The 16526-nt window shown below is 56.3% G+C and overlaps 6 protein-coding genes across 6 annotated transcripts; 4 read left to right on the plus strand and 2 right to left on the minus strand.

Annotated features, from left to right (window-relative positions):
• IWZ02DRAFT_458832 (uncharacterized protein) lies at positions 1–853 on the plus strand (the record flags this gene model as incomplete). Its single annotated transcript, XM_066768043.1, has 4 exons — positions 1–472; positions 510–539; positions 604–783; positions 806–853. Coding segments are annotated over 4 exons (730 nt in total), but the record flags the coding sequence as incomplete, so codon positions are not given.
• Positions 854–939: 86 nt separating this feature from the next.
• IWZ02DRAFT_54498 (uncharacterized protein) lies at positions 940–1360 on the plus strand. Its single transcript, XM_066770869.1, has one exon. It carries the CDS (start codon positions 1027–1029, stop codon positions 1312–1314), a length of 288 nt encoding a protein of 95 aa, XP_066619876.1. The 5' UTR covers positions 940–1026; the 3' UTR covers positions 1315–1360.
• Positions 1361–3025: 1665 nt separating this feature from the next.
• IWZ02DRAFT_54530 (major facilitator superfamily domain-containing protein) lies at positions 3026–5420 on the minus strand. The gene is made up of 4 exons (XM_066770870.1): positions 5034–5420; positions 4612–4977; positions 4510–4563; positions 3026–4432 (listed from the first exon to the last, which is right to left on the minus strand). The coding sequence occupies exons 1-4, from the start codon at positions 5104–5106 to the stop codon at positions 3300–3302; spliced, it is 1626 nt and encodes a 541-aa protein (XP_066619877.1). The 5' UTR covers positions 5107–5420; the 3' UTR covers positions 3026–3299.
• A 2104-nt stretch (positions 5421–7524) lies between these two features.
• On the plus strand, positions 7525–8756 carry IWZ02DRAFT_382863 (uncharacterized protein; the record flags this gene model as incomplete). The annotated part of the gene is made up of 3 exons (XM_066765247.1): positions 7525–7598; positions 7658–8498; positions 8637–8756. The coding sequence occupies 3 exons, from the start codon at positions 7525–7527 to the stop codon at positions 8754–8756; spliced, it is 1035 nt and encodes a 344-aa protein (XP_066619878.1).
• A 3420-nt stretch (positions 8757–12176) lies between these two features.
• IWZ02DRAFT_458851 (uncharacterized protein) lies at positions 12177–14750 on the minus strand. Its single transcript, XM_066768044.1, has one exon. The coding sequence runs from the start codon at positions 14643–14645 to the stop codon at positions 12663–12665; it is 1983 nt and encodes a 660-aa protein (XP_066619879.1). The 5' UTR covers positions 14646–14750; the 3' UTR covers positions 12177–12662.
• Positions 14751–14837: 87 nt separating this feature from the next.
• On the plus strand, positions 14838–16203 carry IWZ02DRAFT_458852 (DNA-directed RNA polymerase III, subunit Rpc31). The gene is made up of 3 exons (XM_066768045.1): positions 14838–15096; positions 15306–15555; positions 15609–16203. Exons 1-3 carry the CDS (start codon positions 14965–14967, stop codon positions 15947–15949), a joined length of 723 nt encoding a protein of 240 aa, XP_066619880.1. The 5' UTR covers positions 14838–14964; the 3' UTR covers positions 15950–16203.
• The last annotated feature ends 323 nt before the right edge of the window (positions 16204–16526 follow it).

Raw genomic sequence — 16526 nt, forward strand, 5'->3', positions numbered from 1 at the left:
CCCGGCCCCTGGCTCCTGGGGCACTCTCTTCATATCATGCGGCGCAACCACGAACCCGGTAGCCAGCGGCGCACCCATTCACGATCTATGGACGTTTGACATTCGCACGCGGACATGGACCTCGCTTGCCGCACCGCCGGGCCCAGCACGCATCGGCGCCGCAATGGCAATGGTTGGAACACGGATCTATTTGATAGGAGGATCAAACGGACCAGCCGCAACGCCCGACACCAGCGGCGGCGGCAACGTTGTGCCATCAGAGCTATGCACCCTAGACGTGAGCGGGCTGTGGAAGTTTGCCGAAGCAGGCGGGCCACCAGCACGGACACAGAACTCACACTGGGAGATACTGCCGCACGAGCAAGGCGAGGGGCCAGACGGCAACCGGACTGGCGCATCGCTCATCGAGTACGCGACGGGCCACGGGCGACACTACCTGCTGCTGGTGGGCGGCGGCAAAGACCAAGACGCGGTAACGACGGCCGAGCGCGAGCTGCGCGGGCCTCGAGGAGCCGCCCGCCTACTGGGACGACATGTGGGTGTACCAGCTGCCGGCGACTGCGGGCAGCGGCGCTGGCCTCAAGGACGCCACCGCGCCGCCAGACGCAGCTCGAGACGCGCGAGGGCCTCTGGGCCGAGGTCCTGTACCAGTACGTCAACGAGGCCGGCGACGTGGTCAGGGAGCGTCCGCTGTCGCTGTCGGGAACCGGCGCCAAGGGCATGGGCAGCCGGATGGGCTTTGCGGCTGCCAGGGGCACCGAGGTCGAGGGCGCGAGCGTCATTGTTTGGGGGCGGCGTTGACGAGCTGGGCAAGGCATTTGATGATGGATGGATGATTGCTGTGAGCAGGTAGGCGAGCGTTTGGAGTCTCAGGGGGCGTCATTGTCGCCAACCTGACCTCGCTCGGGAAGGTACATAGGTCAGCAGGGGAGTGGAGGAATCATTCCTTCACGGTGGAAATGACGCTTCTTGCACTGTACTGCACATATTCCATACCACCCATTCTCGGCCTATACTGCACTGCACATGGCCTCGCGCATGACGATGTACGGCCTCGAAGCGTTATGGCATCTCCTGAATATCTCTTTCATTCTCAGCATTCAAGTGAGCAATACACAGCAGTTGATTGCAAACATCCTTCTGCGTCAAACGCGCGTTCATATATACGCACAACCTCATGCGCGTGCTTACGCAGCGAGAGGCACAACGCCGCATGATGTGACGAATGCAGGTAGGTTACTACCGGTACATGCATTGGTGCAGACAACAAGGTACATGTACCTACCCACCATGCGACAGCACCGTGCATGTTAAAAAATGACACGCCCTGAGTCTAGCCTGGCTGCCTTTCGAACAACTGCTCCTTAGGCGCGGCTGCGGCGGTAAATGAATGCTCCCTGGCGTCGTCACCTGTAGTAGTAGTAGAGCAATGAGATGTTCCCAGCAAGATACAGCGTCGCGTGTCTTTTGGCACCTGCTTTGATACTGTGGATGGACAGATGGATGGATGGATGGATGGATGGATGGATGGATGGATGGATGGATGGATGGATGGATGGGTATGGGGACTTATGATGGTACAAGGTAAGGTAGGTAGGTAGGTAGGTAGGTAGGTATGTACCTTGATGTCCCTGTCCATGTGTCAAGTGTCCAAATTACATCACATCCACTTACCCCTGCTGCCCTATGTACCTACCTACCACCACCAGACCACCACCACCAGACCACCACCACCACCATGACCACGACCATGCATGGCCACGAAAACAGCAACATCTGCCTACTCCGACCCATCCACCTAGAGATACCGCGCAAGCGCTTCAGCAGCCCGCGACTGACGGACTGACATACTAAGCACGGCACCACGTGCAAAGTCAGCGACATTGGGAGTCAGAGTTGGACGACATGATCCACAGAGGCTGCCGGAAGAGGCGAGACGTCCCTACATACATACCTTACCCAGGGAGCAGTCATCCGGCATCACAGCCCCGCCTCGCCTTGGGAGCAGTCGTCCGCGGCCACAACTGAGGTGCGCTTGGCGAGCTGGCCGTTGTCCATATGGGAGAACCAAGACCAGACACCTACGTACCACTACTGTATATGGCGCCATGGCACGTGGAGTGAGGTGCTCGCCGTCCTGCGTCACACGAGCAGTGGCAGGTACAGATTACCTTGGCCGCCCACTCATTCAACGGCAAAGCAAGCCGCCGGTCATATAAGAGGTCTGAGGAACCGATCCGATCCGGCTACATGATATCCCTCACACTTTACCCACGACGTCCGCGAAATGGCCAAAGCGAATGACTGATTTTCACGACTTCTTCATTCCGATTCCGTTTCGAATCGCTACGTTACGCTGCTTTACCCAGTAAACCAAAGAGCAAATTAGACAGGCGAAAAGACGGCTAGACGGATAGGACAATTTAGGCGCCGACTCGAGAGAAAAAGACATTACGCTTCAAGACGCAAGCAAGTAAAGAAAAGAAAAAGAAGCAGCACTTTCAACGACAGTCCACGCTCTTACCCTCCTCGCACGGAACAATTTCTTAGACGCTCGAACGACTATTATGACGGAAGGCAGGGCAATTTGATCGCAAGACGAAGAGACGACAATGAAGCGAGTAGCGCCACGCTCAACGCTCCCACGCGAGAAAAAAGGAAGAGACTTCATGAGAGGAGAAGAGAAGAGAGAAGAAGAAAAATTCAGTCTGTCTACCGCTCCAAGCAATCGACCAACAGCAACAACAGTCATCGCTCAAGAGAAGCAAGCAAGCAGAAGCATGCCACCATGCCATGCCATCCCTACGCTGTCCGAGAAGAAGTAGAAGAAGAGTAATGCAGGAAAAAGGAAAGGCGACCAGAAAATCCAGAAGAGAGTAGCCCCTCTAAACGCCTTGCGAAAAAAGCGAAATCCCAGGAAAGCCCAGACGCCTTGCAGAAAAGTAAAGACCAACACGGAAGAAACCAAACAGACCAACGCCTTCTATGCCGTTCCCTTCCTCGTCATGACCAGAAACCAGAGACGACGACCCAACGCGCGAACCGTGTGCGTGTGTACAACTGGAGACAAGAGCAAAGAACAGACAAGACAAAGAAGCGGTCGTAAAGTGTCGTAAAACCCAAAGCCCAAATCCCAGACGTAAGATATGTCATGATGAAAAGTCTTACGCTCCCATTTGTCTTTTTTTGCGTCGATCAATTTCGAAAAACAAAGTCATTTTGTCGTATTCCACCTCTTCTCTTCTTTCGTACATCTTCATAAGTCTTCCTTATCAAGCATGAAAGGGCAGAAAGACATTCTACACCTCTTCCTCTTCCTCGACGGTAATGTGCACGACTTCGTGCTTGAATTCGTCCTCGGGCTTGGACATGAGGCGGCAGCTGGCAGCCGGGCCAACGCGCGTCTGGCGCTTGTTCTCGCGCTTGAAGAGTGGGACCTGCACGGCGCCAATGAGAGCGACAAGGGCGCTGAACCACCAGGGAAGCGCAGTGAAGTTGGAGTGGGCGCCGAGGCCGTAGAGCCAGCCGCCAATGGGAGACGACAGGGTGCGGCAGGCGGCGCCGGTGCTGGCAGCAAGACCGTTGATCTTGCCGAGCATGGTAGGCGAAGGCGACGCCTCCTTGATCAGGATGAGGAGAAGAGGATAGGCGACGATGGAGAAGAAATTACGGACGATTAAGCAGGCATAAATGGCGGGATAGAGCCAGTTGGATGGCATGAGAATGAGGTATGGGACGATGAAGTAAGCAAGGGGGTGGCCGACGGTGACGAGGATGAAGAGGCGCCACACGCCCATCCACGAAGCCATGAGGGGGAAGACGACGGCCTGGATGAAGAGGGCAATGACGCCGTTGACGGAGAGGATGGCGCCGACTTGCTGAATCGTCATGCCGAGACCGCCGGCGAGGGGAAGAGAAGACAGGGCAGCGACGTCCTCGTGGGCACGCTTGTCTTGCAGGAAAATGGGCAGCAGAGTGTCGTACGTCATGCTATGGTAGGTAAAGAGACCGAGTGCAATCACAAGCATCACCACGCTTCTAGTAAAGACGGTGGTTGGCTTGACTTCAGGGGAGCCTTGTACACATTGTCCGTCGGCCTTGACGGTCCAGTTTTGCTCTTGCTGCACGTCAACTTGGTCAAAAGTGCCGTAGGACTCGGTGGCAAGGTTAGCGGCAGCATGCGCAGTCGCACCAGCAGTGGGCATAAGCGGAGTCTCAGCCGACGTCTGCTGCAAATCCTGAGGGCTGCTCCAGGGCTGCATGTCTGGGTGAGTTTCCTCGAGGAAGAGCCACCCGGCAACAATGGATCCAACCAGCATCAAAGTGCAAATGAGGTTTGGAAGAAGGTAAGGAAAGGTGTCAAAGACGGAGCCCTCGGGGAAAACGGCAGGGTAATTTTTACACGGTTCAGCAAAGTACCCGCCAATGGAGGCTGTTTCAGTCAGCATCAAGAAGAGGAGGTGATGATTCAAGCGCCGTCAGTCTGCAAGAGCTAGGGAAGATACTTACGACCAACGATGGTTCCGACGGACCACACAAATGGCATGACGGCGTAGGCTTTGGCTTGAAGATGTTAGTGAGGGTTGAGAAATGGGGCGCAGGTCAACATACGTTCGTGTTCTGGCTTGTGGACTAGCTCGCCAACCATGGTCTGGATGACGCCAATGTTGCCGTTGAGGATGCCACCGAGGACCCTACCCAGCAAGGCGACCCAAAAGTTTTGAGCAAAGCCAACGACCAGAAGCGAAAGAAGAGTGCCGGCGCAGCCGAGCAGGAGGACGGGCTTGCGGCCGATGCGGTCGCTCAGTCCGCCCCAGTACATGCCGCTGAGGGCCTCGGCGAGGGCAAAGGCCGAGATGAGAATGCCCGAGTAGAGAGCAGCATTGTTCTCGTCGGTGACATGGTAGTGAAGAACGAGCTTCCAGGCATAGGGAAAGATGGAAGTGAGGGCAATAGGCTCTGCGACTCTGACGAGGGCTGGGGATCGAGTGAGCGAAGAGGAGGCGACAGACAGAAGGAGAGGAGAGACGTACCGAGAACGAACAGTTGGCTCGTGGGAAATTTGGAGGGATCGCGAGGATATCTTCTCTGCTGGGTAAGAAACATGTCTCTCCAAAAACCTGTTGCTCTTACGATCGTGTCAAGACGCAACGGAACTCTGCAGCAGGGATGTGGCTGGTGAAGAGAAGGCTTTGGCTTGACGGGGGGGGACACTCTTTTGCAGACGAGCGAGCACTGGACGCAGTCGAGCAGACGTGGGAGTGAGCGCCGAGAGCAAAGCAGAGGGAGGGAGTGGGGAGGAGAAGCGCGAGAATTGGCAGTGCGGGCAAAGGTTTTATTGTTTCCATCCGGCGGCGCGGCCACGGCACATGCTTGCTTGCTTGGTCTGTGCGGGTGATGCTTTCCCACTCGGGCAACCCACTTGCATCGGCAGAAGATTCACGAAAGCCCGCCGCGCATCGTCCCGAACCACGGCCCAAGCGATGGCTCTGCTGCTCACCGATCGCCAGCGCCGGCGGCATGCGATCGCAGTCAGACCTCATCGTCTTCGCTCCCACCGTCGACAGACTGCGACGCTTTCATGTTGCTGGACGTCGTCGCAGCGCGAGTCAACAACCAAGTCCCGGGTGCCAGGGCAGGTGATCGGCCGCTAGGTAGCGTCGTCCCGGCTGCGTCTTTGTGAGAGCCGTGATAGGCCAATTCGTCTGTGCACGGCAGAGCCGCCACGGGCGCCATGATCCGGTCGAGACGACGTCCATCCGTCCAACAACGCCTGTTACATGCAGCTGTGCGCCGTTGCTCGGAAAACTCGCCATGGCGCCCACTTGGTCCAATTCGGAAAGAAAAAAAAAAAAAAAAAACACCTGTCAGCTATACTTCAAGGGTCCAAGCTACGACCTGTCATCCACGGTACCAGTCGTCGACCTTGACACACGCTTCTCCATCCCATGACCCTTCGTATCTGCTCCCGACATCGTCCTCCACCACTCTAGGCCCTTCGGTCGCATCAGCTCTCTCGTGTCATCTCCCATTCATTGCCGCTGCTTTATGTTACCAGAAAATCGCTCACTTGTTGCTGTGCGACTGCCGACATAGTCTGGCCCCGAAGGATCACCGTCTCCCATGTCGCCTCTCCTTCGTGCGTGGCACCCGCTTCAATTCCTCTGGCCTCGTCCTCCCGCCGCCAGCCTGGCCCACTACACCTACGCGCTAGGCTAGTCGACTCCTAATCACTGCGCGTGGCGTGTTTAATCAAAATAGGGCTCGGTACCTCGCCTCGGAGTTGCACCACCTAGGAACGTGCATGTGTTTCGCCTGATCCAACATGCGCACCTTTTTCCAACGTCGCCTGTCGTCTTTCCCTCTCGTCACCACGCCAGCTCCTGCCGTGATGTGCGACTCGCTCGCTCCAACTGAGCAAATCGCTTCTTCCTCGCTCAGTTTTCCCATTCTCATTTCGCCAACCAGTTAAGGAGTCGCCGGCCACATTTCCCTCGCAAGTTCACCCAGATGAAGCCTGCCTTGGTGAGATTGCCCTTGAAGCCATAGGACCAGCCGTGGTACTTGCAGCTGAGGATGCTGGCCTTTCCGGACTGCGTCTCGACGATGGGGTATGCTCGGTGTCGGCAGCATGCAAGGTCGGATCTTGGGATCAGGCATCTTGATGCGAGTTATTTTAAACCTGGGGCTTAATGGTCGCTGCTTTGGATCGGCACTACGAAGCGGTGCCATGGTCTGTCCTCCACGTATCGTAGGTGGGGAGACTTTGTGGTGATAGTGCAGGCGAAGATGGGGGTGGGGTTGCAGCGGGTCAAGGGGTCCGGTCCAAAGCCCCGAGCTGGGCGATAAGGGGCACTGACATAGGTTAACGCTTCTCCAGAAAACACAAAAGCGGGGGATCGAGCTGAGGATAAAAACTCGTCCTCGTCCTCAGCAGGTTTTCCTCGCGCCGCTGCCTTGGTGGTTGAGCATCGGTGCTGCAGCCCTTTGTTGCCCAGGCAGTTGCCGCTCAGAGTGTTGGGTACGAAGCAGACAAGCACCATTGCCACGCGACGCAAGGTGCGCACTGGGAAACATCCTGTCCTTCAGGCAGGCAACAAAATTCGCAAGCTTGAGAATGGATGCGGTTGCTGCAGACGGGATGACCACTGCCGGCACGTGCATGCCACCACAGCCACTCAGGTCAGGTCGGTCCCGTCGGGTCCGGGTACAGTGCCTGCGACGAACGATGACGTCGGCACAGTGTGGCGCAAGCAACAGCGACGCGAGTTGAGTGGAGCGAATCTGGATTGTTCTGTCCAGTCCTTTCCACTTCCAACCTTCGCTTCCCCGTTGCCCCTCAGTGCCCCGAGCTTCCTGCCTTGGGTTGCCTTCCTGCCTACCTTACCTGTACATCACTCGACCAGCCTCCTACATAAACCTGTCCACGCTTCTCCCTCTACCGCTACCAAACGCATTCGTCGCCCCGCAGTCCGCAATCCTTAGCTCCCAAGCCAACCGTCCGCACAAATTCCGCAACCCGCCATGACTTCGGTCCACGTTGAACACATCTCCGCTCAAACGAGCGAAAAGGAGATTCGCGACTTCTTCAGCTTCTGGTGCGCATTGCCCGCCCTTCCCCTCCTCGTCCCAAACAAGCTCTAACCCTGCCTAAAAGCGGCAAGATTTCGCACCTCTCCGTCACGCCTACCGCCGAGGGCACTCAATCTGCGACCGTTACCTTTGAGAAGGAGACGGCTGCCAAGACCGCCCTGCTCCTTGACAACACGCAGCTCGGTCCCGCCCAGGTCAAGGTCTCGTCGTCCAAGAGCATCGACGACCTCGCTGGTGGCAAGGCCGGCGAAGAGTTTCCCAAAGAAGACCCCATTGAGCAAGAGGACAAGCCGCGTGCCCGCATCATTGCCGAGTACTTGGCCCAAGGATACGTCATCAGTGACAGGGCGATCGAAAAGGCCCTTGAGCTAGACCAGAAGCAAGGGTTATCCTCCCGCTTCACCTCGGCTCTAACCAATTTCGATACCAAGTTCAAAGCTAGTGAACGGGCCCAGACTATCGACTCCAAGTATAAAGTCACTGAGAAGGCCAACGCCGGCTGGCGCAGTCTGAACTCGTACTTCGACAGAGCCCTCGGTACACCCACTGGTCAAAAGCTACGCCAATTCTACGAACAAGGCAGCAAGCAAGTCATTGACGTCCACAACGAAGCTCGTCATCTCGCCAACCTCAAGAAATCACCCTCCTCGGGCAACATGAACATGAACATGGAGACCATTCCTGGCACCGACAGGACCAAGTGCGACTGCGGTGCCAATCTCACCACCTGCCCTTGCGCTCCTGGCAAGTGCGCTTGCAACTCTTGCGCAAAGAATCCAGAGGTGTCTGGCATTCACCAAGTTCCCGGCACCGAGAAGACGACTTGCAACTGCAGCGGCTCCACCGAGGCCTGCGGCTGCGCCCCTGGCAAGTGTGCTTGCGGCTCGTGCCCAAAGAACAGCGACGTCTCTGGCGTCGAATCGGTCCCCGGCACCAACAAGACCAAGTGCAACTGCGGTGCCACCCTCTCCAAGTGCGGCTGCGACGCCGGTGCCTGCGCTTGCGAGTCCTGCGCAAAGAACAGCGACGTCTCCGGCTTCGAGCATGTTCCCGGCACCAACAAGACCAAGTGCAATTGCGGTGCCAACTCTTCCGAGTGCCCTTGTGCCGCTGGCCAATGTGCCTGCGCCGATTGCGGCAAGAACGAGGCTCCCGTCTCCTAAATTGGATCCGCTACGAGCCGCTCACAAACGCTACATGGTTGATACCCAGGATGGTGGAGGAAGATTGATTCAAAAGGCTCAGTTTGTGGCAGCGACCGCTATTTGCACGGATTGACGATGAAGGATGAATTTTCTTGCTTTTCGGTTTCTTTTCTCTGCTCGCGAGCCCGCTTTGACAGGCTTTTGTATTGTTATGATGGGATACCAGTAGTTGCTCTCTTCCTTTTCTCTCTCCTCGAGCCTTTCGAGAGCTTTGATACGGCTTTGGTTCTCAAGGGATCTTGTGGGTCAGTGAACGGACTGAATAGAGCAATCGAGGTAGAATCATATCATGGATGTTAAGCACTGTCTCAACTTGCTTTTGCCGTCTACGACATACTGGAGTTGCGTGAAAAGACGTCTTCGAGAACCTTTTCGGCTTACATGCTCAACGAAGCAGCTTCACACATTGCACACTGTGAACCTTCACATGGCGTCCTTCCATGCCGCACCCCCTCCACCATACCACTAGCCAAGCCGCGCTGCACCATCCATCCATCCGCACAAATGTCGCTGCACCACCACCATCTCTATGACCAGCCGTTCGTCGATCGCACCTCACACAGACCGGCGGGATCGCTCGCGACTCATCATCGCCCACCCGCCCGCCACCCATTCAGAGCTGCCTTACCTAGGTACCTTACCCAACGGTCCATGCATCCGACTGACAGACTGGCTAGCTGGCTGGCCAGAAGAAGCAGCGACCGCACAAACAGCGCAAGCAAGGCAAGCGAGGCAAGCAAGTCGAACGCGCGGTTGGTTGAACCGTTCGACCTGGCGATGCGCGTTTTGTGCGGCGGCTACATCCCTGCAGCAGTAGTGCGTGGGTTGGGGGGTTGCCGCCACCACATGCACACCTGGCCAGCCCTACTTCGGCGGCCAGCACATCCTTGTTTCTGGAGGAAGAGCTAGGCTTGTTTGGGTCTGGCGGGCAGGGATGCGATCGCCGCACTTTTCGCGCATCTTCAGTTGACGGGACCGCGCGCGGGAACACACTCACGTGACACAGCGGGGATCTGGCTGGGGAGTGGGTGGTCGGGCGAGAGATGAGGGTTTTGTGGGGTTGGTGGGAGGGTAGGTGGGTGGTTCAATGGGCGTGTTGGGTTGGGTTAGGTCGTAGGCGGGCGGGCGGGCGGGCAGGCAGGCAGGCAGGGAGCGAGCGCTGAGTGCGTGTGGGAGAGAGGACGTGGTCGCGGGGGGGGGGGGGGGGGGGGGGGGGGGGGGGGGGGTGTAAAAGCGGCGAGGGGTATCGGTTTATGTTGTTTGCCTCCCACGAACGAGTGGTTTTGGCGCCCTCTGAATAGACTTATTGATAGATAGACCAGGTACGTTGTTTGATGGTGGTTGGCTTACTGGCTGGTTGGCTGGCTGGATGTCTGCTGACAACTCTCTAAGAGTGACCGAAGCCGCAGATGAATGCTCCCGAATCGCAACCATGGTAGCAGAACAAAGCTTTCCAGGCGGCGTCGCCGCCAACATACAACCTGCCAACACATTCGAAACAGACGATCGCTGCCCTATGGTTACACAGAAATAGTAAGATGGAGTGGTGATAGACTCAGTGGTGGGCGTGCGGTGGCGCGCCTCCGCTCAAGGCTCTGGGAAATGGATGGCGCGATCCGCACCGCGAAGGCCGCGCTCGCCTAGCAGCTCAGGGAGCATATGCAGCCCTCAGATCGCATCTTCGAGCTTTCGAAGCTGCCGGTTAATGACATGGAGCAGCATAGGCGGCTGTTGGCGTTGCTTGAGGAGGAGGAGGAGGAGGAGGAGGAGGAGAAATCGCAGCCTAAGGCGTGGTTTACGCGTGTTGAGAGTGTTGAATGGACGGGTACCGTATGATTAGGAAGGCGCAGGCTGAGAAGGATGAGAGGGAGAAAGAGAGGGATGATTGAGAGCTGATGACGTTCACCTCTAAGGTGCGTGCGGAGCGAGCGTGATCATGGGAATCTTGTAAACTGACACCATGATTGACCTGCAGAGGTTGTGATGAAAGAGCGTTTTGGGTGGCTCGTTTCCATCTGTCTAGCTTTTTTGTGTTTTCTCCCAATCAGCTGTGTAGCCGTTTGCTCGCGTCCTCGCTCCTTCTCCTCTCGCTTTGTCCTTCCTATTGCTGCACTGCTCTACCATCACCACGAAATCGCCGTCTGGGCCACCTGATCAACACTGCCGCTTTGCATACCTCGAAGCCCCCCCCCCCCCCCCCCCCCCCCCCCCAGTTTCTCCAATGTTGTCGCTTTATGAACTTGCAAATTTTCGAGTGTTGCTCCTCAATAGACTCCAGTTGCAATTCGAGACGGCATGTATTCACCAGTAATTCTGGTCACCAACAGCGTTCTCAAAGATCTCCAGCAAATCCGTCCAGTCGGCATGAGGCTTATCAGGAATCCTGACCGTACCGTCGTCCTTGTAGAAAGAGCGGACGCGGCGGATGGCACCACCCTTGAGGCGCGACAAGACGTAGAGCAGGCGATCGTTGGCGGTGGGATAGAAGTGGCCGTCGAGCTGCATCTTGAGACGCATGTGCAGCTTGAAATCTTGCCACTCGGTCTTGTCGCTGCAGGGATTGCCACTGAAGGTTGCTGGGTGCGGAGCGCGTTTGCTCTGCTTGTACCACGGTGGGTTTGTGTCGTTGGAGGTTGAGGCGTCCTTGAGCTGCTTTGCGAGGCTGGCGATGGTTGCCTCTGCTGCGTCGAGTATCTTTGCCTCCGCGTCCCTGATCCTCTTGAAACACGCCTCTCGCTCTCTCACCAAGGAGTGTGCGCGTTCCATGGTGTTGTTAATCCTGAAGAAGAGCTTGGTGGCGTTGGTTTTGCTGGCAAGACCTCAGTCGGCGAGCTCAACAGGACTGTTGACAGTGATGCCTTCTTTGACGAGGAAAGGCTTTACTGTCCGCTGGAGAGGCGTGTCGCAATAGTCGGATTCGTTCCGGTGGTCGGAGATATTGGCCAGAGCCTTCTCACCAGGCGTCGACTTGTTCTAGGTCCTCCGTCTTTGGTCGATCCGAGGTGAATGAGGCAAGCTGGTCCGCTGGATCACCCACAGGGCAATGAGCGAAAGAGCTGCACGACTGACTGACTGAGAGAAGAACGCTGCGACAGCCACGGCTAGGGTGCGGCAGGCTGGAACTTGGACGAATTGCTGCTGCGTCAACTTGCGAGCGACAGCACCACCTAGAAGCTTCCCATCTACTCGTCTGTCCGCGCTGTTGCGTCCGACGCAAAAAGAAGATAATGAAAATAGGAAACGCAAAACAGAAAAATCGAGCCAACGCCCTGGAACCCAGTCGATGTGAGCATTGGGGGATTACTTCAGGCTGGTTCTTACTCTAGGAGCCAATCTTACATGTTGTGCCAGGAGGTAAAAAAAAAAAAAAAAAGTTTTGTGTTCTACAGTCCTAATTAGCCACCTTTTGTTTCGCTGAAGTTGCTCACGCGGTTGAGGGCATGGTCGAAGCTGGCATTGATTATTTACTCCCTCAATAGTAGGATGACAATGTTTCTTTGACTGCGAGTCTGTTTTAACGATGTGAGGACTGGTCCATCCACCATGAGGTAACTTTGACGCCGATATCATGATCAGTTGCTCTTTGGTCAACCAGTGAGCGATCCGGGGCGCATCAATGACGATTCACCCATTGATCACGTTCCGTATGGTAACCTGGAGCAGTACCGGCACGTAGGGGACGGGAAAATTCCAGATTACTCTTTTCTTCAACCTACACGTTAAGAACCATCGCACGCGAACACGCAGAGGTGCAGTCGACGGAAAGAAAACAATCGAGAGGACTAGATAAATTGAGAAACCCACCCAAAACACCAATGTATGCTCGAAACCATCAATGTCCATTTTCATTTTCCCACCCACAGCTCACATCTCCAGTGTGGCGATCCTGCCTCCCACGTCGCCATCCCTGCCCCACAGACCCTGCGCAACCCTCTCTCTAATCATGTCCAGATAGCTGCCACGACCGGGCACCGCGTCACCATCTGCACTCTGCTCAAGCCGCCGCATAATCGTTTTGAGCGTGTCAAACTTGCGTGCCTGTACCTGGTACGCCGTCGTCTCAGCGTCGCCGCGGCCACCGACAATATTTGTGAAGCGCGGCGCTGGGCGCAAGAGACAGGGCAATATCGGGTTCCCTGCGCGCAGGATACAGGCAAGACCGTGAGAGGGAAACTCGGAAGGGACAGAGGTGGCAGATGATGCCGTGGTGGACCAGTTGGCTGTTGCGACGGCCTTGACAAAGTCGAGGGCGGCAAGAGCGGTTTCCTTGAGCGCGAGGGTGTCGGCGCATTGTGCGATTTCAGAGGCAAAGCTCGAGTTTTCGTTGGTATAGAGGTAGTAGAGGGAGCGGGCAGCGGTGCTCTCGGCCTCAATACGGGCAGGAGAGGTTGCACTCGAGTTGGGAGTGGCAACCGGCACAGGGAACGTGATTTCTTCAGAGATATCTGGTCCATGGAAGATCGTGGCAAGAGTGCGTAATGCGTCGGCATTGGTGTGGCGGTTCAGAGGGACCAGTGAAAGAGGGCATGATTCCCAGATTGACTCAGATTCCGGGAAAATCGTTGCACGAGGTAGCGATGAGAGGACGTGCAAGTCGTGAATGGGAGACTCTCCATGTGCCCATTGTGTGGTTTTCACGTTCTTCAAGACGTCCATCATGCGGTGGAGAACTCCATTTCTAGTGGCCTCTGCTGTCTCGAAATCGGAAGGATAGGTGGAGGCGTACGTGGCGAGGTAATTTGCGGCAGGCCGGTAAAGGTAGGAGACTTCAAACGTTGGGTGAGAACGGGGGTCAATGTAGTAGCTAAGGGTACGGCCGTGGAGCCCTGTAGACTTGAGATATTCGAGAGCAATGGATTCGTGGTGAGATGCAATCGACTTCGAGGGCTGATTGCAGGACTTGAGCAAGTCTGAGAAGAAGTCCATGAGACTAATGTGCATAAGCACGTCTCCATAATAGTCGACGGCATGCAAGGAGATAAAGTCGAGCAGGCCAGTAGACTTGAGACCAAAGCTTTCTTCGATGTCAGGATGGTGAGAGTGACTAATGGCAGACCAGCTCAGGGTGCCAACCTTGGGCAACCACGTCATTAGCCTTGCTTGCGCTACTGTTTTCCGAGATCTACTCGGGGGAGGACTTTGTGAGCGTGGGCCTTCGGCACCGCATAGGGCAAAGAACAGACTGTAAACGTCCTTGTCTCCAAAGACACGTTTCCACATGAAGCCGGTACCATAGCTCGCAGTGGCCCCAGGGCTCGGCACAGTAGCTGTAGGATCACCATGGCCTCCGGAGTTTGCGTCTGGAGCAGAGTCAATCCCAAGAACATCTGCAGGATCCTTGTCGACCTGGAGGAGCTTGAACAGAATGTGGCCCGCCCTGTCGGCAACTCCAATGTCTTCAGTAGCAAGCCATAGCTGGATTAGTCGAGAAACAATGTCTGGGGTGCTGGCAATGAATTCGGCGTGTCTGCTGCTAAAGATGGCTTTTTCCAACAGCGACAAGGCTAGCGTATGAAAGGGGAGAGCCGCGAGGTCGAGACCAGCGGAGAAGTCGACAGGCGGCTGCAGGGATCGAATAGAGTCAAAGTCAAAAGGCTCTATCAGTTTGGTCAAAAGCTGGATTACGGGCGCCGGATCCTGCTGGAGCTGCGGGAGAAGGCGGGCAAGCTGCTGGACCAAAGACTGTATCGTAGCCTGGTCTAATCTGAGCTGGGGCGAAATAAAGGGCAGCAGCGTGTCAAAGAGAGTCGTGTCCAAAGGATGGGATGGATCTTGTTCGACGTCGTCAAGATGAGCAGGCAGACGCTCGAGAGCAGCGGAGACAGGGTCCTGAGCCTCAGAGGCCATTTTGTGCGCAGTTCCCAGTGCAGTGGCTGTCGCTCCGCTTGGAGATTCTTCCTCAGATGTGAGTGAGATGGTGATGGATGAGGAGTTGTAGTTTGCGGATTTGGGTCTAGCAGCGGGGCATGCCCGTCCCCCACCAAGGCGTCCGTGCGCGAGCCCTGGCTTTTGGCGCTGCGCGTTCTGTCACAACTTTTTCCAGCTCGTCTCTCCATCACAACAATGCGTACCGCGTCCCTGCGCCTCGCCTCATTGCCCATTGTTGCGCCGACCTTGAGCCTCATCAACCGATAGCCATCGACGTTCACTACTCATCTCGCCCATCATGCCCCCGAAGATGGGTCTTTTCCCGGGAGGCGGCGCCGGCCGCGGCGCTGGCAAGATTGCGGGCGTCGATGTGCCCTGGGAGGTCGACCACGATTTGAAGATTGACCACAAGCCGTCAGAGCTGTTCCCAGTAAGTTCAAGCTGTCAGTTGTGCCTATCACTTGCACGCCGCGTCATGCGACATCTCGACCGCTACTGAGCTAGCCACATGGCTCCTCCCCGCCTTATCCTCTGTCCCTCTCCGCCCAGTCTAGCATCCACAACACAGGATGCGCATTCTCAATGGACACCTCGAAATCTTATCCCAAAAGCAAGGACCCGAAGCTGACGACCTGCAAGCCCAGGGCGCCGCCTATGGCACCCCCGCCTCGTCGCAATGAGAAGGCTGCAGTTGCCCGCTATCGCGCTCTTCGGGAGCGCATTCATGAGGGTCCTCTCTACACCGTCCTCGGCGACACGTCGCGCGTCACCAAGAATCGCGGAACCCAGACGACTGCTCAATCGAACCCTTTTGAGAGCATGCCGACCTACACGCAGAAGTACAAGAAGCAGAGGCGCACGATTCCGCGTCTGGATACACGTCCCTACGGTGAGTCGCCACCGCGCTCAATGTCAGACAAGAACTCCAACTGACTTTGGTAGTCGAGAGCTTCTTCCCCACCGAGCTTTGGGCGACCCTGGACCCCATGAAGAAAGACGGCGCAAACGCAGAGGCCCGCAAGAAGCGCAAGAAGCTCCAAGTCGCCCTCTCTACAAAGCTGTCGCGCCTTGAGCAGCTCGAAGAAGACGGTAACTTCGGCCACGACGATGACGAAGACATGGACAAAGATGACGACGAGGACAAGGTGGAGGAGGAGCAGGATGTCGACTTTGAGGAGGACGAAGAAGACAACGATGACTACAACGCCGAGCAGTACTTTGAGAACGGCGAGGACGACGACTACGGCGGCGACGACCCCGGCGGTGACGGAGATTGGGATTAAAAACGGCGCTCACTGCGGTTCCTCTGGTCTTGGGATTGCATGGCTACAAGGCGTTTTGGTTCGGCGCCACAGTGCGCATTCGACATGGCGAATTTGGCGCGACTGGACTCTCTCAAGGCGCTACTCCTTCTCCATCTTCCTCTTCAGGCGCATTGCGGCATGCTCCCCTCATGTGGGGCTGGCTAGTTACTCAGTAGGCACTTTGGGCACTTAGACATCTGTCAAGCGACAGGCATACAAAAGCCAGATCCGATGAGATCTGATCTGATCTGCAACTCGCTCCTCCTCCCTTGCACCAAAAGATGCGTTTCCACGTGCTGCGCGCATCTTATGCATTACTCAACACCCCTCACCCATGTCTGTCATGAGAAACGACGCATGTGAAAACCGCACGCACGTCAACAACGTTTGCGGTAAGTAGGTAAGCGGGGAAACGCCCTATAGAAACAGTCAACGCGTTGCCGAGAACACCTCCATCATCGTCTATCTGCCTGTATGAACTCTGTCCCTTGAGCATTCATGTGCCAACACCATCGACACATGTGCGAACTCCTCACTGCCTGGCCGCTATCGCATG

This window comes from Phyllosticta citriasiana, assembly GCF_038021145.1.
Source record: "Phyllosticta citriasiana strain CBS 120426 chromosome Unknown IWZ02scaffold_12, whole genome shotgun sequence".
Lineage (NCBI taxonomy): Eukaryota > Fungi > Ascomycota > Dothideomycetes > Botryosphaeriales > Phyllostictaceae > Phyllosticta > Phyllosticta citriasiana.